The following is a 21,518-nucleotide window of genomic DNA, read 5'->3' as shown; positions in this document are numbered from 1 at the left end:
CACTGACTACAACTGTGGCTCCCGGGGAGTGACTGGAATTACTCTGGAGGTGGACTGGTTTGACTGAGTTAGACAATAGGCATTACTGAGTTAGACAATATGGCATGACACTGTGCCCTCAGGGTGAGGCTCATAGCAGTTGTAAAATACTGAACTCACCACTTTTTAAATAAAAAAAAAGTATTAAAGTGATGATAACTTTTAACAACCTTGTGCAGGGAAAATGATGTGTGTTCAGTGGATGAGTGTATTTGTGGTGCATGTTAAGTACTTCTGTCTAGTGTGCATTATCGTGGGATATATTATGGGATCACAAGCTATAGAATTCAATGCAGGAATTACGGAGTGAAATTCCATGGCCTGTGTTATTCAGAGAGTCAGTCAAGACAATCATAATAGCCTCTTCTGGCCTCTGAACTCATCAAAATTAACAAAACCTTGGTTATATGTAAGGAGGGATATTTCTGCAGTATGAACAGATGCTTTCATGGTGGCTGGCCTCAGATTTGCTTCTTTGAAGGAAAAAAAAAGTAATAACCAGGCCTCTACATAGTCCAAAACAAATTCTTTTCACAGTCTTTTCTCAAGACTAAACATGCCCAGCTTTTTTTAACCTTTCCTCACAGGTCATGTTTTGTAAACCTGTTATCATTTTGGTTTCTCTGCTCTGGATGCTTTCTGATTTGTCCACATCTTTCTTAAACTGTGGCACCCAAAACTGGACACAGTACTCCAGCTGATGCCTCACAAGAAGCACAATTCCCTCTTGAGTCTTACATATGACACTCCTGTAAATACACCTTAGAATCATATGAGCCTTTTTCGCAACTACATCACATTGCTGGCTGATGTTCTGTCTGTGATCCAACATAACCCTAGAACCTTTTCTGCAGTACTACTGCCTAGCCAGTTATCCACCATTTTGCAGTTGTTCGTTTAATTTTTCCTTTCTAAGTGTAGTAATTTGCACTTGTCTTTATTGAATTTCATCTTGGTGATTTTAAACCAGTTCTCCAATATGTCAAGGTCATTTTGAATTCTAATCTTTCCTCCAAAGTGCTTGTCTCTCATCCCAGCTTGATGTTATCTGGAAATTTTAAAAGCACACTCTCCACTCCATCGTCGAAATCATTAATGAAAATATTGAATTGTACCAGACTCAGGACAAACCCCACTAGATGCATCCTCCCAGTTTGACAGTGAACTATTTGTAACTACTTTTGAGTATGGCTTTTCAACCAATTGTGCACCCACCTTATTGTAATTTCATCGAGACCAGATTTCCCTAGTTTGTTGATGTGAATGTCATGTGGGACTATGTCAAAAGTCTTACTAAAATCAAGACATATCACGTCTACTGCTTCCTATACACTAGGCCAGTAATTCTGTCAAAGAAGGAAATGATGTTGGTTTGGCATGATTTGTTCTTCACAAATCCATGTTGGCTATACCTTATAACCTTCTTATTCTCTAGGTGCTTACAAAGTGATTGTTTAAGAATTTTTTGAGTACCTAACTCAAAGTTTGACTGACTGATCTGTAATTCCCTGGGTCCTCTTTGCGTACGTCAATACTGCACACTAAGCCCAGGCTCTTATTCAGATTTGCACCCAAGCCCCACTTCTGTCCATGCACAAATCAGTCTGATCTAGATCAGCAAGCACTAAGGACCTGGGTCCTAGGACTCTGCTGTGTGTGGCGGGGGGGAGGAGGCGGGAGGAGACGGGGGGGTGGTGGTTCAGAGCCTGAGTTCCACTGTGACCTGGATCCAAGCTCTGTCATTTTGCAGTATGGACACAGCTCAAGCTGCAGACCAGAGTCAGAAGGTGTGTGTAGTGCCATATGGATGCGCTAATATGGCTGTGAGACCTGGGTCCAGCAATTGTGAACCTAGGTTTACAATGCAGAATGGATGCTTAGGCATGGGCTTGGAGACATTACGTTCTCAGTCCCAGGTCCCACAGAGCCAGGTTTACAGTGTAGTGTAGACATGCCCTTTGTTTCCCTTTTTTAAAGATAGCTACTATGTTTGCCCTTCTCCACTCCTCTGGGACCTCACCTGTCCTTTCCTGTTGTTTTAAAGGGACATGTATTTAATTTACATGCATGCTATGCTTTTTATATTTTTAGGATTCAACTTGTTCCTTGTTGCTGCTCATGAGTTTGGCCACTCATTGGGTCTTGGTCATTCAAATGTCCTTGGCTCCTTGATGTATCCAACCTATCTGCAGATGGAGACCAGAAACTACAGGCTTCCTCAGGATGATGTTGATGGCATTCAGACCCTATATGGTAAGGAGAAAACATCACTTTTTTTTAAAGTCTCTCTCATACAGGTTACAAATAATTTGATGAGAATGTGTAACCAAGAGCCACACTGTGGCCTACCTGTGTGGGGTGTGAAGGGGATAAGGAAACTCCACGCTGAGAGCAGTGTACAGGGGCTGGCTGTAATTGCAGTCCTTGCTCTTACCTTTACACAGGGACTGTGATCCCTCTTGTGTCCTCTTGGTTGCTAATCATAGCGAAAGGGATGAGAAGTAGGTAAGGCCATGGCTCACTCTATCTCCATCTGCATGAGCCAGCTCAGCTGGCTACATGTGATGAGAAGCACATAGTGTGACCCCTTCTTCATGCATATTTGGCACCCTCCTCCCTGTAGAGGTGAGTGCTTCCTGGGCATCTCTAATCCGAAAGGTTTAAATATGTTTCTGTATGAAACTTTGTGACGGTCTTGTGCCAGCTCCTGAGCAGATGTGAATTGGCACAGCTCCATTAATGTCAAGGAGGAGTTCAGAGAGGCATTGGTGAGGGCACTAAGCTAGGACTCCAGAAACCCGGCTTCAATTTCTTGCTTTGCCATAGAGCGTCTGTGTCACTTATCCTCTCAGTTCCTTCATCTGTAAAAAGGGGATAATAGCATTGTCCTACCCCACAGGGGTGTTGTGAGGATAAATACATTGAAGATTGTGAAGAGCTCAGATAATATAGCTGTGGTGGCCATATAATTACCTTGATAGAATGGGAAAACACTGTTTCAAACCCACTGAGAATTTGGCCCAGTAATGCTGTTCTCCAAGCTCTGTAATAGCAATACTAACTGACCTTCCAATTCTGCTTTTAACCTCTTCCCTAAGGACCCCCAACCTCTACTGAGCCATCAGCTTCCATACCATCCACAGAAACACCAACAGAAACATCAGCAACAGACAGCTGTGACCCTCACATGACTTTTGATGCCATCACCACTCTCCGTGGGGAAATAATATTCTTTAAAGACAGGTAAATTATTTCTGTTTTGTCAACATCAAGTTTTGCTTAGATTACACTTGTAATGGCAATGCTTTGACAATTAGTTCAAGAAGGGGATTTCCTTCCAAATGTATAGTCAACACAACCTCACAAATTTCTACTTGCCCATGCAACCTGGACGAAGTAACTGGGCTTTCTGAGGGTGAGTAAATAATAATATTTTAAATCATCCTTAGTCATCCTGTGCACGGTCTGTTACATTTCCATGGCAATTGTGCAATCTGAGCAATCAGAGCACTTTGGCCTGCAGCCATATCACATGAAGCATTGTTCTTGACAGACTGGTGTCAGGCTATGGATGGCAGATCGAAAGGGAAAACTATGGGGCTATAGAAAGTGTTGTTGGTGATTCAGTAGGTGGCATTCCTAGCCTCCAGAGAGCATTGAACCCAGGCCCCAGCTGCAGTGCTTGGCGACATTCTACTGTTAGAGGTGCCATCTTTTCAATGACATCTGATACTTAACTCTTTAATGGGTCATTTAAAGATCCCAATGCACTTCTTGGAAGATGGAATAAAAGCGGCATCCCCAGGGTTTTGACCAAATACCAACGCAGGGAATGACATTCTGCCTACATAAATGCCCCCTGAAGGTTCAACTGAAGAAATTACTCTTAAATTTCCCTCCTAAAAAGTGCAGTTTAGTGTTGCTGTGCACTACCAAAGAGCTGACACATTGCACCGAAGAGATGGCTGCATTTACATGGTGGGCAAAAGGATTCCTCCTGACCCAGCTCTTCCCTGTGCCTTACTGGGGACCAAAGGAATGGGAGGGAAAGGGTGAGGTAAAAGGGCAGGGTGGAAGAACCCCAGTGCAAATAAATGGGACAGGATTTCTCTGTAGCACTGAAGAGGGCACTACCAAATGGGCATTGCATCTCCAAGTGGACCTGATCTGTGGGTTGGGGGCATGTCCCACCGCCAGCAGCTACTGAACAAATGTACAGCTCATGTAGTAGGAATTTTTATTAAATTTCCCTGTTGATGATCTCATGAATTAATGGTAACATATAATTATATAAACAAGCAACTTGTCTTTTCAATCAGGTACATCTGGCGCAAGAGTCCTTATTTCCCAGGTATTGATCAGGATTTAATTTCTTCCTTCTGGCCAACTCTACCATCTGGCTTTCAAGCCGCTTATGAAATTGACAAGAAGGATCAAGTGTTTCTTTTTAAAGGTATTTCTATTGAATTTCTAGACATTCTTCTTACATGTGGAAATGAAGAAGCAATTATTATTAATAACAACACCACCACCTAGCACTGACATAACTTTTCACCTTCAAAGTTCAGTTTCACAGTCATTAACTAATTAAACCTCACAACAGTCCTGTGACATAAGATATTATGCCTATTTCATAATCAGGAAAACTGAGAGTGAAGTTAACTGATGTGCTTAAGGTAGAGGAGAGGATCAGTTATATATTTGAGCTAAAGTGTTTAAAATGGAGTGCTTTCATTTAGTCAGCTAAATTCATATTTAGGCACCTAACTAAGTGGCCTGATTTTCAGAGGTGCTGAGCAGTCCCAGCTCCCATGGTGGGGGGAAATGTTTTTTTAACTACTGTAATGAATTTATAAAGCAAAAAATCCATTGTCCTGAAACCTTAAACATTCCTTGCAGGAAAGGAGTGTTCTTTACAGGAATTCAATGCTATCTAATGGAATTCACCCCATAGGGAAGGTAAAAGTTTCCTTGGGGAAGCTCCAAGACTGTAATTAAATACTGTTTTCTCTCATCAGAAGTCCCTAATGAGCTTTTCTATCTTGTTTTTCTTGACAGGCAACCAATACTGGGTTGTCAGTGGATACTCTGTACAGCCAGGTTTTCCTAGGAACATCCATGCCCTGGGCTTTCCAAGATATGTTAAGGAAATTGATGCCGCTGTTTATGATAAGAATACCAAAAAAACGTACTTCTTTGTAGGTGCCAAGTATTGGAGGTAAGATTATATTCTCCCAGCAAATAATCCATGCAGCTTCTTTAAAGCCTCATTAACCCTTTTACATTTGGAATTATGACAAATGTGTGGCTACCTTGAGTATGAGTTCATGACTGGTATATTGCACACCCCATCTGTTAAGCTGAATGTCAGTGACAACAGAGATAGAACTCAGCTCTTCCTTTTCCTTAAAACACTTGAGTTACAGAACATTTTCCATTCGTTGCTAATACAGTAAAAGCCTTTTTATCCGTCATGTCGTGGGAATGGGGGGGTGCTGGTAAGTGAAAAATTCTGGTTAACAAAGAGGGAAGGAGTTTGGATGTGGGAGAGGGTGCGGGGTGCCGGATCCAGGGGGCGCTCACCTCAGGTGGCTCCCCACAGGCAGTGACCCGTCCTTGCTGTTCCTAGGTATAGATGCAGCTAGGCAGCTCCGTGCTCTGCCCCCGCCCTATCCCGAGCACTGGCTCCGCAGCTTCCATTGGCTGGGAACTGCAGCCAATGGGAGCTGTGGGGGTGGCACCTGCGGGAGAAGGCAGCACACAGAGCCACCAACTGTGCCTCTGCCTAGGAACAGTAGGGAGAGGTCATCACTTGCTGCGAGCCCCCCAAGGTGAGCACCCCCTGGATCTGGCATCCCACACCCCCTCCCATGTCCCACTGAGTGGCACCGAGACCACATAGAGAGAGATCAATGAGTTTGCTCTACAGCCTTAGCTAATGGCCACATGGCTTTTAGCTCATGGAGTAGAGGCTCATGCATTTAGCTCCAGAGATCCCAGGTTCAACCCCGCCCGCTGACGACCAGGGTCTGTCAGTATTACAAGTGGGGGCTCATCCGGGATTTCAACTGGGAAGTCTCTGAAGCTCGGGATGCGCTTCCTCAGCTAGGGGAAGTATGTAACCCACACACCTCCTGGGGGTGGTGCTCTGTCCCCTCTAGTGGCACCGAGACCACCTAGAGAGAGATTAATGAGTTTGCTCTACAGCCTTAGCTAATGGCCACATGGCTTTTAGCTCATGCAGTAGAGACTCATGCATTTAGCTCCAGAGGTGTTAGGTTTGATCCTGATGACCAGGGCCTGTCGGTGTTACAGTAGCAGGTGGGATTTCCTATCAGCTCTATAGCCACCAGTAGCTGTGTGAGGGTGGAAAGACCAGCCCCTCCTCTTGTTTCAACCCCTACCCGATCAGGGCTGGGGCAAGGCTGGCCTTTACAGCACTGTTGCTGTTCCGTGCAGTGGGGAACTGCACTCAAGCAGTTTCTAAAATTAAATTAAGAAAATAGTTCTACAAATAGACGGGTTTTGTAACCACTCCCCCCCCCCCAAAGCACCCCTATTTCTTCTTGGGTGAAGAAGTTATCACATAACTAAGGGCTCACTTGAAAAGTCTTATGCATATGCTTAGCTTCACTCAGGTGACTAGTCCCATTGACAACTCATAAAGCAAGTCATGTACAGAAATGTCTTTGCAGGATGAGGGTCCAGATGTCAAGGTTGCCCACTTGGGCCCCACACCACTCCTCCTACAGCAATCAAGTTGGAAAAACAAAATATTTAGTCAGACTAGCTGAGGACGACTGTGCATCGATTAGTCAAGGTGAAAGTATTCACATAGTATGGATTTAAACAATTCAATGAGTTATAGTAGCTCATGGTTAGTGAGTTTTAGCTAAGGGCAGGACCTACTTGTTGTAAAGGTCAGTTGGACTCAATATTAAATATCACATGTTCATGTATTATTTTCATTTCCTTTCTTCACTCAGTTATGATGAAGTCACCGAATCCATGGAAAAGGGTTATCCAAGACGCATATCAGTTGACTTTCCAAGAATTGGCAATAAGGTCGATGCTGCCTTTCAGGAAAAAGGTAAATAAAAAAAATACTTTGATAGTTGAATATACTGGAAAATTTGCATTTCCATAGACTCAAGAATCATTATAGAAATTAGTAAGGGTGTTTCTTTAGGTGTACACATTTTAATTTGCAGCAGTGTTTGTGGAAAGAGAATGAATATTCATTTGTACAAAGTAATTATTCATTTTGTTTCTATTTCTAGGACATTTCTATTTTTTCCATGGATCAAAGCAGTATGAAATAGACACCAAGTCCAAGAAAGTTATTCGTGAAATGAAGAGCAATAGTTGGTTTGGTTGCAAATAAGAGCAGACACACAAGGTGACGGTGCAAAAGAAGCAGAACGCAATTTTGTATGCATTAGAGATGGCGTTTCATAGATTTTTTGTTTTTAATCAGTGTTATTCATCTTTTACTTTATGTCGGAGTCACATAAGAGCTGCGATCCCAGATAAATATTAGTTTAAATAACAGAAAAATGTTAAATTTAATATATATATAGTTTTAACTTATCTTCATATTGTATTTAGGCTATTTATTAATCTATTTGTCACTGAGCAATAAAGCTATTTTCTGTTTGTGTATATAACAGTCTTTGTTTCTTTTGGTCCAGACTCATGGTCTTTCTGGTCAGCAGTACGAGAGAAGGGGCCACTTAATTTAATTTAATTGCACTGCAGTCTGAACTCCCAGCTCAGCCTTTCAGGCAATATGATGACTTTAAGAGACTCCATTCGCTGTAGAGGAGAGGCAGAGCAGGAGGCAGAAGTAAATGGGCAGCTCCAGGGTAGAAGCAAGGGGAAATGATCTTAAGGGAAGGGGATAGATATTAGAAGAAGAAGAAGATAGAAGCACAGCACTAGACGTTCACTCCTTGCTTCATAAGAGTTGATAGTTCTAAAACTCCTATAAGCCATCTAAGACCTTGTCATGCATTATGCTGGACACTGTGGCCATGTGGAAGTTCACTGTGCTCTGGTGATAGCACACAAGTATGTTTACTCTGAAAGCACATCTTGACTACGTGAGCTATTTTGCACAGGGCCTATGACACGCAGTTGAGTAGTTCTGATTCCATCCAGTAAAGGGCAGTCACACCCCTGTTCATTACACTATTATTCTAAACAACTGATCCCATCATCACACACTACCTGAACTGTTATAATTTCTTTGTGTCTTTTGTAATGAAGCAGAAGGGACTGACATAACCTTAGATAATGGCATTGCTAAAAGATGGGGGGTGTAGGATGGCAAAGGCAGGAGATTTGGTGGCTCAAGGGAGTGACAATGGGCTATATCCTTCAGGCCTCTAATCTGAATGCAGCTCAGGTCAGTCTGAGGTATGAGGCAAGACTGAAAAAACTTGGTTTGTTTAGTCAGGAAAAGAAAAGATTGAGAGGGGACAGTTTTCTAGTTCATAAAAGGTTGTCACACGGAGGAGGGCCATAAATTGTTCTCGTTAACCTCTGTGGATAGGATAAGAAGCAATGGGCTTAAATTACAGCCAGGGTGGTTTAGATTGGACATTAGGACAAAATTCCTAACTGTCAGGGTGGTTAAGCACTGCAATAAAATTGCCTCGGGAGGTTGTGGAATCTCCGTCACTGGAGATTTTTAAGAACAGGTTAGACAAACACCTGTCAGGGATGGTCTAGATAATACTTAGTCCTGCCTTGAGTGACGAGGACTGGACTAGATGACCTCTTGAGGTTCCTTCCAGACCTATGATTCTATGATTCTATTGTTGGTGACTGGAACTGGATATAGCTATGTCAGCACCAGGTAGAAATTGTTCACAGATAGAGCACTGAGCACTTACCCAAATCAGGTCCCTTTATGGTGTCTTAAATTGAGCACCCAAAATCCGAGGCACCCACGATCACCAATCACATCTGAAAATCTCAGCTATGGCGTGTGAGCCCAACCCTGCTCTCACTGATGTCAAAAGTTATGTGCAAACCTAATGACTGCATTCAGAGTAGTATCAGGCCCTGAATAAACACACACTGTGAGAATGTATCTCATTGCTTATTACTGTCACAAATGCGTATACACAGTCGAGATTTTCCATCAACAATCAGATCATTGTTCAGTATAGTCCAGTATGCAGCAGTGGCCAGTGTGTTGCTTCATAGGAAAGAGAAACACAAGTTATAATGCTCCTAGCAGGCAATTTCCAGAGGAGGTGCAGTGTGGACCTCCCTGCTGGAGAAAAGATTGCTCTCGCATGGCCTGAATAGGAGATGAATGTTCAGAGGATTTGGAAATTCAGCTCCATCATTGCCCCGCCTGGCAGTGTTTAGTCCCCTCTCTAGATAGACACACATGCATGGAGATTTTCAAATGAATTGAGTCTGACCTGGAAGTGATTCCTGCACAAAGGGATGTTAGTGGATCCAGCATCCTTATTGTCGAAGAGGAAATTATGGTAGATTAGGCTTCTGGGAGGAACACACACCCGAGGCTGGAAAGGAAGGGAGACCCACCAGGAGCCACACAGAAAGCACAAGCAAGACAGCAAGACCTGCCATTAAACAAAGACTATCTGATTCATAAAAAGAAAAGGAGTACTTGTGGCACCTTAGCGATGAACAAATTTATTAGAGCATAAGCTTTCAAGTGAGCTGTAGCTCAAGAAAGCTTATGCTCTAATAAATTTGTTCGTCTCTAAGGTGCCACAAGTCCTCCTTTTCTTTTTATGGATACAGACTAACACGGCTGCTACTCTGAAACCTATCTGATTCATATGAGCTGTCATTATGCAGCTGTCAGAAGAGGGGTACATGACTCTCCCTCTGCGGCTGGCATCCTCAGCAACATCGTAAATACCTATGGCTCCATATTTACACACACTAGCCTCAGGGTTTGGCAGTAAACTACACAGCCAGGCGGGAGATGTAAACATCTCTCGGTTAGACGCCACTCAACACTGGCACAGCCAGAGCTGCAGTTTTACAGCTCAGAAGCTCCTCGTGTGTGCGTCCTCAATCTTGTACGTTAACCTGTGGCGCTCAAATTGCTGCCAGAGTACACTGTGGCCAGAACAGGGCTGGGTGTGTGAAGCATTTTCAGAACAAACCTTACTCATTACCTCACGGGCAAGCTGTGTGTCACCCCCAGTCTTATCTTCTTCCTTTCAGGTTTGTATTTGTACAATTTAAAATAGCATTTACATATGCTGATTGGCAACTTCCATGCATGGACACAGTTGAAAAGGGTCAAATTTTGAGACTCCTACTCAGCATTGTGCCCACGGGAGGATGATGTCTTCTTCTGGTGTTCCTACTAGGGGCTCTGGCCAAGGGAATGCTGCTGGTGGGGGTATCAACCCTGGCATAGCAAGGGCCAGACAATGGTATGAGACATTCCTGAGAGAGAGGCTTTGAGAAAGGAGAGTGTAGCAATCAGCAAGTCAAATCTCTGTGGAAGAACAAGAGATTCTCATTATGGAGATCATTTCTAGGTTCGATCTCTTCATGGGCAAGGCCTCAAAAAACATCTCTGCGGCTATGAAAGTTTCTACATGGGATGATATACTAAGAAAAGTGAATGATTTTAGTGGGTGATCGACAGCACCAAAAAATGGGGAGAAAAGAGGGAACAGAATAAGAGGGCAAAAGTTAGTAACAGGGCACACTTGACAATGTTGCTGAGTCCTGCCAATTGAAGAACCACAACAACCTCACTAAAACCTTCCCAGTGCCCCTGTGGATGAGCACTCAAATACAAACAATGATGAGTATGGAAAATTTAGGCCCCATGACCAAGTGTCTGCTTCCTCCTGAATCTCCGTCCTGTGTCCTGTTTCAACAAGACCAACCAACCATCCAGGGGGAGAAAGCAGATACTTGAGACTTCTTCATGACATCTATCTCCTGGGGCTCCTTTCTGCTGGTTTCCATTGATGTGTCCCAAAGGGAAATAATTCAGCAAATGTCTCTGTAATGTATGTACCTCTCCTTTCAGAAATCTCTGCTATTGCCATCTCTCACTATATTTTGAATGGAGGTCCCTCTGCCTGCTTCCTGTGGCAGCCTGTGCCCCTTGTGATGGAGAATGAAAGAAAAGATAATTCTCCACCCTGAGGTGGAGACGATGGTGTTAAACCATTAGTGAAGAATTTGAACTTATGAATTTTGGGGGGACTTTCTAAGGCCTCATGCCCAATATCCAGGATGCTGCTGCTGATTGGTGCATGCACCATATGAAGCAGAGAGAAAGTTTCCTGACCAATAGTGGGGAACATATTATCCAAAGCATAAGAGCTAGGCCCGGATTCTGGGCTCTGTGGTGGCTCAGTACTCGGGCTTTGCTGGTATAACAGGGCCACAAAGGAGGCAGAACTGGCCACTTGGGAATCACCTTGGCATAAGGGAGATTCTGGTAAAATAGAGCCAGCAGGACATTCCCATATCACTCCCCTAACAGCCCCCAGTGTAAGGGAGCACCAGGGGTGTGGTGGTGGATTATGGGGGGACATGTTGAAGGAGGAGATATAGTCAGAGCACAGGTTTCAGAGTAACAGCCGTGTTAGTCTGTATTCGCAAAAAGAAAAGGAGTACTTGCGGCACCTTAGAGACTAACCAATTTATTTGAGCATAAGCTTTCGTGAGCTACAGCTCACTTCATCAGATGCATCCGATGAAGTGAGCTGTAGCTCACGAAAGCTTATGCTCAAATAAATTGGTTAGTCAGAGCACAGTACATTCCTGCTATTCTGTACCATGTTCAGCACAGTGTAAGACAGACCAGCTCCTAAGGACTGTTCTAGCTTTTATTGTTCTCTTCCTTCACTGTCTCCAGAATTAAGATTGTGGTGCAACAGTCCTTTACCCCATCCCCTATTCCTGCATTCAGTTTAGCTTAACCAGGCCTGAGAATCAAGTTTTAATTGCTGCGTAGGATTGTTGCTTGGTAGTACAGGTAGGAGCAATGGGCGGAGAGAGGCATGGATGGTTCCAATAGAGCTAAGAACCTTATTAAAGATAACCTGGAAGTGATGCAAATAGTCAGCACTGATTTTTCAGTGTCTTACCGCACAAGGACTATTCCAATGGGTAAGGTGAGCAGATTATGGCACTATAGTAACAATGAGATTTCTCCCAAAATCCATGTGACTGTGGAAGACACTTGTTTCAGTTGTCTACAAAAATAACCTGGAACAGATTCATGGGTGGTTCAACAGTCCTTTACCCCATCCCCTATTCCTGCATTCAGTTTAGCTTAACCAGGCCTGAGAATCAAGTTTTAATTGCTGCGTAGGATTGTTGCTTGGTAGTACAGGTAGGAGCAATGGGCGGAGAGAGTCATGGATGGTTCCAACAGAGCTAAGAATCTTATTAAAGATAACAGTGAGTTTCTAAAGGAAAGGAATATCAACCTATTTCCTGAGCATTAATCATCTTGTCCAATTGCAAAATTTGCAAAGGGGCGGAGTGGGATGGGAGACAGTTTACATGAAATCTGTCAAGCTTTTCATGCCTAAACCAGTTATTTGCATATCTTCTGTTGCTAATTGGAGGCTGTTCTAACCTATGAGTCAGGCTACCCCGGCTTTATGAAGCACTCAAGTACTATATAAACAGGGATATGTGAGAGACTTGTATGAAGCGGGCAGAGATTGAGATCTTCATAAAGACAAGACAAAGCAAAAGAATGAAGAATCTTCCGTTTCTGCTGTTACTATGTGCAGCATCTTGTGCTTTTCCTATACATCCAAAAAGGAAAGCAGAAGAAGATACGAAGCTTGTTCAGGTAATGATTGCAGACACAAAGGACCAGATCCTGAGCTGGAGTTAATTGAAGTTAATGGAGCTATGCTGATTTACACCAGCTGAGGATCTGACCCTATACATGCTGATGGGGTGAATAGTCTGGTTCAGTATTTCCCAAAGAATAGAAGCATGCTCCCCCCTCCCCCGGAGGGGTGTGCCATACTGGCTGTGAAAGGTTCCCCAAGGCTGCCCTTCTAAAATGGTGGGGTGGAAGGGTAGATATGACTTGTTTCATTTTCCTGAAGAGGGTGCTTGGTTTCAAAAGCTTGGAAACTGCTTGCCTTGGGTGCTGTTTTAATGGATGTGCAATGCTCAAAGTGAGGCAATATTTCTGAAGAATAATTCAGCCCTGTCATCATGAACCTTAGAAATTTGCCAGGGGAAGCATCTTATTATTATTTTGGTTTGCACTATTTTGCGGGAAGCATTTTAAAATTACAGTGCACCAGTTGAGGACCTGATACTGCAAACACTTAAATATCTGAATAACTTTACACACAAGTAATCTTATTGGCTCACTTGTGGCTTCTTGGGGGAGTAAAGATAGTCTCATGCATAAGTGGTTGTAAGATCAGGATCTTCATTTTGTCCAAATCATTTCACATGATAACATGTAATGCTTTTGGAAAATCAAGCTTTCAATCATGTTCTTCAAAAATCTGTTTTTTGTCTGTCTTTAAATACTGCCTGGAGTGCTGGAACAGATAGTGAGCCTAAGGTGTTTTGTCACAAAATGTTCCATTTACAGGGCAAATGTTTATTCTGAATGTGTTCTGAGCATTAATCCTATTGTACTTTTGCAAAATGTTCATGCAGAACTCTTGTCGCCACATTATCACAGAACAATATAACATCAAGGTATTAATATAAATGGAAAATGGTAACTAATTTCAGTTTTACAAAGTTTCTAAACAAAGTGAGTTCCTGAGACACAGAGGGAACAAGCAGCAGAAGCCCAGGGTAGATCTCATGTCATAATATTTAATATTATTTTGCAAGATCTAAAAAAGAATCTAGTGTCTTAATAGCTATCTGTTTCATCAGAAGTACCTGGAAAATTACTACAGCTTTACGACAGATGGGAAGCCTGTTTTAAGATGGAAAAGTGATAGTCCTATGGTCAACAAAATCAAAGAAATGCAGGAATTCATTGGATTGGAGGTGACTGGGAAATTGGATTCTAACACTTTGGAGGTGATGCAGAAACCCCGGTGTGGAGTCCCTGATATTGCTGATTTCTCCACCTTTGCAGGACAACCAAAATGGGGGAAAAGAAATCTAACATACAGGTAACTAGTCAGTAATAGAGGGGTTTTCTTGCATTAAAGGGAGACAAGTTGCTCCAAGTAGAGGATAAATATTGTAAAGAACTCAGCTGTTTCTCTATATTAAATTTGAAAGGATTTTGAACTATACACCAGACATGGCCCGAGTTGATGTAGATGCAGCCATCAAGAAAGCTTTTACAGTCTGGAGCAAAGTGACCCCATTGACATTTACCCGCGTTGACAGAGGTGATGCAGATATATTGATCTCCTTTGCAGCCAGAGGTAAATATATATATATATATAGAATCATTGTAAATATTACCATCCAGAGGTCTGTGAAAGATTTGTCCTGAAATTATTATTCATTATTATCATTTGTATTAGGATGGGGATCTCATTGTTCTCGGCATTATACAATCACACACAAAAACACAGTCCCAACCCCAAAGAGTTTACAATCTAAGGCTGTGATACTGCAGAGATTTGTATCTGTACATAACTTTACACACTGTGTGTAGTTCAACAGGACTGCGCATAGTGTATAATATTCAGCCTGGGCAGACATCTGCACAGAATCTGGGCTTGTGGGTCTTACTCATAGCTTTACTCATGGCTGTAGTTCCATGTAAGTCACTGGGACTACTCACATGCTTATAGTTAAGCACAGGTTGAAGTGCTTTGCTAGATAGGGGCCACAGAGCTCAGTGCTTGGGGCTGGCTCCGCTTCGAGGGCTTTTTTGTGGTGGAGGAGGGCAAACTCCACCCCCTACTGGGCTGATGTGGGTGGCTCCTCAGGGAGACTTCTTCCGCCAAAGCTCTCTTCTATGTGCATAGGAGGTAGCAGGATCATCATTAGACATGATGCAGTGGGTAAAGAGAACAGAAAGTAGCGGAGGATGGTGGAGGGAACAATAAAAGGTCACGTGATTCTTTTGGTTTCTCACATGCTTGTCTTGTGGTTCGACTATATAAATACAAGTTGTACAACAGCTTGCCATTATTTTTATTTACCTTCCTTTCCTCTGCATTTCTCCTCCCACCAAGCCATTGTACCTGCATTCATGCCCATCTCCAATCTTTGCCCAGTTCCCACTGCTTCATGATCTCACTTCCATTTTGACAGATTTTTGTTTCACTTCCAATTGTTTAGTGTCTGCAGATCTACTAGAAAGTCAAAAATTTCTGCTTCTCAGTAAAAATTAACAAATAATGGGGTTGTCAAAATTGCATGTAAGAGGAATTTGGAGTGTTGCAAACTAACAAAGAGTTCTATTGCACCTTATTCCATTCTTAGTTCACAATGATTTCAATCCCTTTGATGGTCCTGGTGGGACTGTTGCTCATGCCTATGCACCTGGCAATGGTCTTGGTGGAGATGCTCACTTTGATGAGGATGAAGACTGGACCAAAGGCTCACAGGGTACGTAAAACCAACTCTTAATATTACATACCTGGGCTTGGTAGGATTTTCAAAACTAGGCATCTAAAGTTTGACTCCTACATCCATAGTTAGATGCCTAAGCGAGTGGCTGATTTTCAGAAGTGTTGAACAACCAACAGTGCCCAACAAAGTTAGGATCTCAGCACTTTTGAAAACCATCCCACATAATTAGCTTCCTCAGGCCCCAGTTTTCCAAAGGCATCACAACATCTGGACTCCGTCACCCACATTGATCTCTGCTGAAGTTGTTGGGTGCTGGATCAGGCCTATAAGCACCGCACCTTTGCACTTTTGATGTGCTTCAATGTATTTTCATTGTACTTAGTTGTATTTCAACTATATCTGAGTTTACTATAAGCACTAAAAACCTCTATTGTATTGAGTGCAATTGGCTGGCTTGTATTTCACACTGATGGGCAAGAACATGAAAAGACGTAACTTTCTTTTATACATTTTGTTTGCTGGTTTTAGGTTCCAACTTGTTTTTCGTGGCTGCGCATGAGTTTGGCCATTCACTGGGACTCTTCCATTCTAGACACCCTGATTCACTGATGTACCCAGTTTACAGATACTTTGATTCCAAGACTTTCCGTCTTCATCAGGATGATATTAATGGCATTCAATACCTCTATGGTAATCAAACATTATTAATTGCTCAATGTTTATAGCCTCTCACAAGTTCAAATAACTTTTAATGAAATCCATGTTGAATGATTGTATTAACTATAGCTTGAAAAAAAAATGACAGATCCACTGAAGTTATCTGAATTTTATAATATCAAATACTAGTTTTATTTTCTTCTCTAAATTGTTTTCCTTAGGACCTTCATCTAACCCCCCTGAAGATCCAACAGAATCTACGGTCTCCATAGAACCCATGGAGCCAACAGAACCTCTACCACCAAACACCTGTGGCCCTAAACTGACTTTCGATGCTGTCACCACTTTCCGTGGAGAAATAATGTTCTTTAAAGACAAGTAAGCTGACTGTCTTAAAGCAGCATCACATCTTTTGCTTAAATCTTCCTTTAATGGCACAATAGTTTGGAAAAATAAGAAATATTCAAAATTTTGTCCAGCATGTTAATCAAACCAATACCTTTTATTATGCTCAAAGAAGGTTCAGATAAATATCACCAATCTCTCTTCCCAAGTGCCAACCGACCTGCTACTTACCTCTGCACAAGAGGTGATCATTAAGGGATATTTCCTTAGACTGTAAGCTCTTTGGGTCAGGGGCGCTCTCTCTCTTCTGGATATTTATGCAGTACCTAGGACAACAGGGTCCATAGGTGGGGTCCTTGGTACTACGACAATGCAAATGATAAATTCTAATAATAACAAACAACAACAACAACACACACTTGCCACACTTATTTCCCATTCTAATCATAGGAGAAAACTTGTCAAATGTAGATAACACTGTGGTAACTGTTGACAAATTCTGACTTCTTCATTGTGACCTCTATATGCTGGACTCTGTCATGACATCTAACACTGGCAAGTTTTACTTGGCTACTTGGGTGCTGCAGTATTCCCAGGACAATTCATTGATTGAAACAACTGACCAGAGATTAGCAGTAAGTGTGCCAAATCTGAAGCATTCCTCCATGGAAAAATCACTAAAACTTGGTGCTCTCAACGTGTTAAAGAGAATAGACTATGGATTCTGAGGACCCCAAAAGAGGAAAGTGGGGTAAAAGGAGGTCCTAGTGGAGACCTGGGATATGATATGGTAGGGAAGGGGGGTTGGGAAAAGGAAAGAGGTAAGTATTGGTGGGTAAAGAGAGAGATCTGGTTGCATTAAGAAAAGGGAGGGAGAGGAAGAGGGACAGGATGCAGAGAAGACAGAGAGAGAGAGTTAGAAAGGGTGCCTTAAAAGACATGGATAAGTTTTATATTAGAACAGGTCCCAACATTCAGAATTCAGGAGAACTCAGTTTTGGCCTCTGAACCCACTACTTGGGACTCTAAAGTTAGCCATTTACCCATCTTTAACTGCAGCCTTGTAAACTTTGAACATTTGCCATCCCAAACACCAAGTCTACATGCACACCCTTTGCAACAATGATTTTGGATAATGAAACCAATTACTATTGTTATATTTTATCATTTGTTCAGCGCTGTACAAAGGCGTAGATTGCTCCTGCCTAAAGACTTCACAGTCTAAAGGAGTTTATAATGTTGTATTCTCACATTCAAAATATACTAATGCCGGGAGAGCAGGCAAGTAAGTATTGTGAAATCTGCTTTCTCTGAAATCCAGAGATTTTTCCAGAGATAAACTCTCTCAGCCCAGAGCCTAGCATGAGTATGTGGAGTAGATATTGGGGAGACACCTGGGGGAAGTGGGAATCCTCTGGTGACACCCAACTCTACCACCTCCCTTTCTCAGTGGTGTGCTGCAGAACTGAGTCCCATTTCCCTTTTGTGTAGCAGAACTGCATTTGTTCCATGTCAGGGGTAAAGGCAGGTTTTAGCCCTAAGTGATTCAAAAGTCAAAAAGCTAAGTAAATGCATAGAAGATAGGATTTGGGGGCATTGGAATTTGTATGTGTGCCAATAGACAATACTTTCTGGGCTGTAGAAGTTGTAAACTCTTATTGCCATGGTTAGAATCCCACATATTGTTCTATATAAAGATATGATTTAAAATGCAAGTTGTACTGTATTTGGATCAGGCACTTCTGGCGGAAACACCCTACAAGCAGAGAAGTTGACTTTAATTTAATATCTTCATTCTGGTCACCTCTGCCATCTGGCTTGGATGCTGCCTATGAAATTACGGACAAAGATGAGACATTTATTTTTAAAGGTAAGAATTTGAGTTTCTCTATGTTCTTCTTACATGTGACATGAATGGAATTTACCTGCTTTGAAAATAGTTAAGGAAATTGAAGCTTGTACTCTTTTAATGGGATTTCATTAACTCGGCGCTAATCCAGTGTACTGCTGTTGTTTTGCAATTAAATTGCTAACAAAAACCACACTCGGCATCAAAATGCATGTCACTTATTTGATTAATGTTAACGAAGCTAAATTTTCCTAACAAATCAAGCTCTATCCAAGGAAATGTGAAATGGCACTTTTTTCTGTAAAACTACTTGTCTAAATTAAAAATAGAAGCCCAAATTCATCCTTAGCATTCAGAAGAGTTACATGAGGGATGGATTTTGCCAGATGTGTTTAAAATACAACAGAAGGTGATGGTCCATTGTTTACTGTAGCCACAGGAAGGACTGTCTTATAGCAAGGAATGCATGTTTTGATCTCTACATTTGTCCATAAAAAGATTGGTTTGATTGTATTATACAGTTAAAGACCCTACACAAATGTTGTATAATTCAACAGAAGTTCCAGGCAAAATGTTTTCAACAACTTTTCTTGATAGGAAATGAATTCTGGGTTGTCAAAGGAGATACTATACTGTCTGGATACCCAAAGAAAATCCATGACTTGGGCTTCTCAAAGGGTGTGAAGAAAATTGATGCAGCTCTTTATAATGCAAATAAAGGGGAAACATACTTCTTTGTGTCTAACAAGTACTGGAGGTAAGATTTCATGTTCAACATTCTTGAGTCTCTGGTAATAGGGACCACTGAGCAAACAAAACCCACATCACCAATAACTCTACCCTTAATTTGCCTTATGATGCTTTAGTAGCATACTTGCTAGCCAGTCTTTTACACTGTCACCACTGCCTGTAGAAAAATAATATTCTTGAAAGGCAGGTGAAACAGTTCTTTTCAAAATACATAAAGTTTTGCTTAAATTTTACTTACATAGAGAAAAAAGATATCTAAAGCTTTACTGCACATTTTAAAACAAACAATAATTCCTAATTATACTGAGTCATAAGTGTGCACAATGCTTTTATCAGAACCTTTTCTTGGGGTTAAAAAAAGGTTCAGATTATTATCCCCAATTCCTCTGTCCAGTTACCAAGAGATGGCATTATTATGCCACAAAGCATGTGCCATATATTGCTGTGAATTGGCTTGTGTGCATGTTCATCATTGTCTCTATTGGATGCAATCAAAACTGCTCATCTTTATGTGTCATAACCCATATACTTCTAACAGATAAAGGAGATTCTCTTTTAGCACAAGTAATAGCGACCTATATATGTGGAGCACAATGATGTGACTTGTATCACTGTGGAATAGTTCTAAGTGGCCACGGTGTGCAGCACAGTGATCACTGTGAAGTGACGATTGCTCAGATCCTGAAAGCTATTTAGGTGCCTAGCTCCCAGAGATTTCAGATTTGTTACAGTTTGTAAACTGTATCGGGTGAGTAAAGGATTCAATCTGATCCTCCACTCCTAAAACTCACTGCTTGGAGAGCTTTGGTCAAGCCATTCATCTTGTTTGAACACAGTTGGTTGTGATTTAATTTCTACGTTGAGTAAAAATATTACAGCAAACACCTTGTTATAGCCTGTGTGATGGTAGCCATATAGCACCTCAATGTATGTGATATAACAATGGTCCCACAGGGATCATTATCATTATCTCCTGATAAACACTACTTGTGGACAGCGAACATTGCAACGATACATTTTTAAGGGTAAGTCTATAGTCTCCTGTTTCCCATACAATAGCTGATAATTCACTTCTCTACATCCTGCCTATTAGGCAAAAAAAAATAAACATAATAATTTTTGCAGATTAGTAATGGTTATTAGTAATGATAGTAGTAAGTTAGTAATTAGTAAGTTCGTAGTAAATTAGTAATGATGTTCAAAGATGCACATGTAATTAACACAAGGGGCCAGCTCCTTAGCTGGTGTAATTTGGTGTAGCTCAACTGAGGTCATGGGAGGTGTGCTGATTTATGTCACCTATGCATCTGGTTTAAGAATAGCTAAGTATTCAGTGAGCTTAGTTCACTTTTAATGGGCTCTCTGTAAAGAGTGGGGCTGGCTTACGTGCCATTTGGCTTATTTTCAAGTGTCTTCTTATTGTTTTTAACTTTCCTCAGTTATGATGAAAGGAGACAGTCCATGGACAAGAAGCCAAAGCTGATAAAAGATGAATTTCCAGGAATTAATGGGAAGATTGATGCTGTTTTCCAGTATAAAAGTAAGTGGAAACTCTCAGGTAAGGAAGCATTAAATGATTCAGAAGTGATAAGAGGCATGGTTAAATGGGGTGCACACTGCTGAGAGCCAGAAACTTCTGCATATTAATACTGGCTTAATTAATGTTTGGACAGCGCTATGAAAAGATCGGTACTAAGGGACAGATTGGGATACCCTTACTCATGTTGTATTGTACCTTCTACCATAAGTAGTTCCACTGAAGTCAATGGGATCACTTGTGAAGTAAGGTATTGCTCAACATGAATAAGGATATCGCAGTCTGGCCCTAAGACAATAAAGTTACTGTGCTGAGAATAATGATCAGGAATAGGTGTTTTTTTTTCCTATGTCAGATAGGATATTATTTAGATAAAACAGTTCTGCAAATTGCTGGAGTGGGTGACTCAAATAGACTTTTCTAGCCCTTTCCAACCTTTATTGTAACCGCTTAATATTTATTTGTGCAATACAGTAATTCAACTTGTTTTTATTCCTAGGGTTCTTCTATTTCTTTCGTGGATCACGGCAGTTTGAGTTTGATCCTATTGCCAAGAAAGTTACTCGTGTCCTAAGGACTAACTTCTGGTTTCCATGTTAAGAACATGAAGTCCTGGAAGATGTATAAAAGAAGTAAACAATACTGTAAATACACCAGGGATTACTTTTCACTAATTAATTTCTAAAACATCTAGTCAGGATTCTTTAGGTTTCAGCGTATGTCCACAATTCAAACTATAGCTTTTGTAAAATCTGCAGTTCTGTAAATAACAGAAATGCACTACTTAGCATGACTGTGTATATATAAATAAATATATATCATATATAAATATTTTGT

At 41.5% G+C, this 21,518-nt stretch overlaps 2 protein-coding genes across 5 annotated transcripts in view; both read left to right on the top strand.

The window, feature by feature from the left end:
• Positions 1-7,649, top strand: part of LOC144257674 (stromelysin-1-like) — a 56,267-nt gene extending 48,618 nt beyond the window's left edge. For all 4 annotated transcript variants that reach the window (XM_077805756.1, XM_077805738.1, XM_077805747.1 and 1 more), the window contains 6 exons: positions 2,131-2,292; positions 3,138-3,282; positions 4,359-4,492; positions 5,098-5,257; positions 7,026-7,129; positions 7,320-7,649. In XM_077805756.1, the coding sequence (XP_077661882.1) occupies positions 2,131-2,292; positions 3,138-3,282; positions 4,359-4,492; positions 5,098-5,257; positions 7,026-7,129; positions 7,320-7,423 (809 nt within the window). In that variant the 3' untranslated portion in view covers positions 7,424-7,649. The remainder of the gene's footprint in view (positions 1-2,130; positions 2,293-3,137; positions 3,283-4,358; positions 4,493-5,097; positions 5,258-7,025; positions 7,130-7,319) is intronic.
• A 5,123-nt stretch (positions 7,650-12,772) lies between these two features.
• Positions 12,773-21,281, top strand: LOC144257664 (stromelysin-1-like). The gene is made up of 10 exons (XM_077805720.1): positions 12,773-12,871; positions 13,936-14,180; positions 14,293-14,441; positions 15,454-15,579; positions 16,072-16,233; positions 16,422-16,578; positions 18,282-18,415; positions 18,992-19,151; positions 20,584-20,684; positions 21,181-21,281. Exons 1-10 carry the CDS (start codon positions 12,773-12,775, stop codon positions 21,279-21,281), a joined length of 1,434 nt encoding a protein of 477 aa, XP_077661846.1.
• The last annotated feature ends 237 nt before the right edge of the window (positions 21,282-21,518 follow it).

Source organism: Eretmochelys imbricata, chromosome 1, assembly GCF_965152235.1.
Source record: "Eretmochelys imbricata isolate rEreImb1 chromosome 1, rEreImb1.hap1, whole genome shotgun sequence".
NCBI classification, from domain to species: Eukaryota; Metazoa; Chordata; order Testudines; family Cheloniidae; genus Eretmochelys; species Eretmochelys imbricata.
This window is presented reverse-complemented; position numbering and strand designations above follow the sequence as displayed.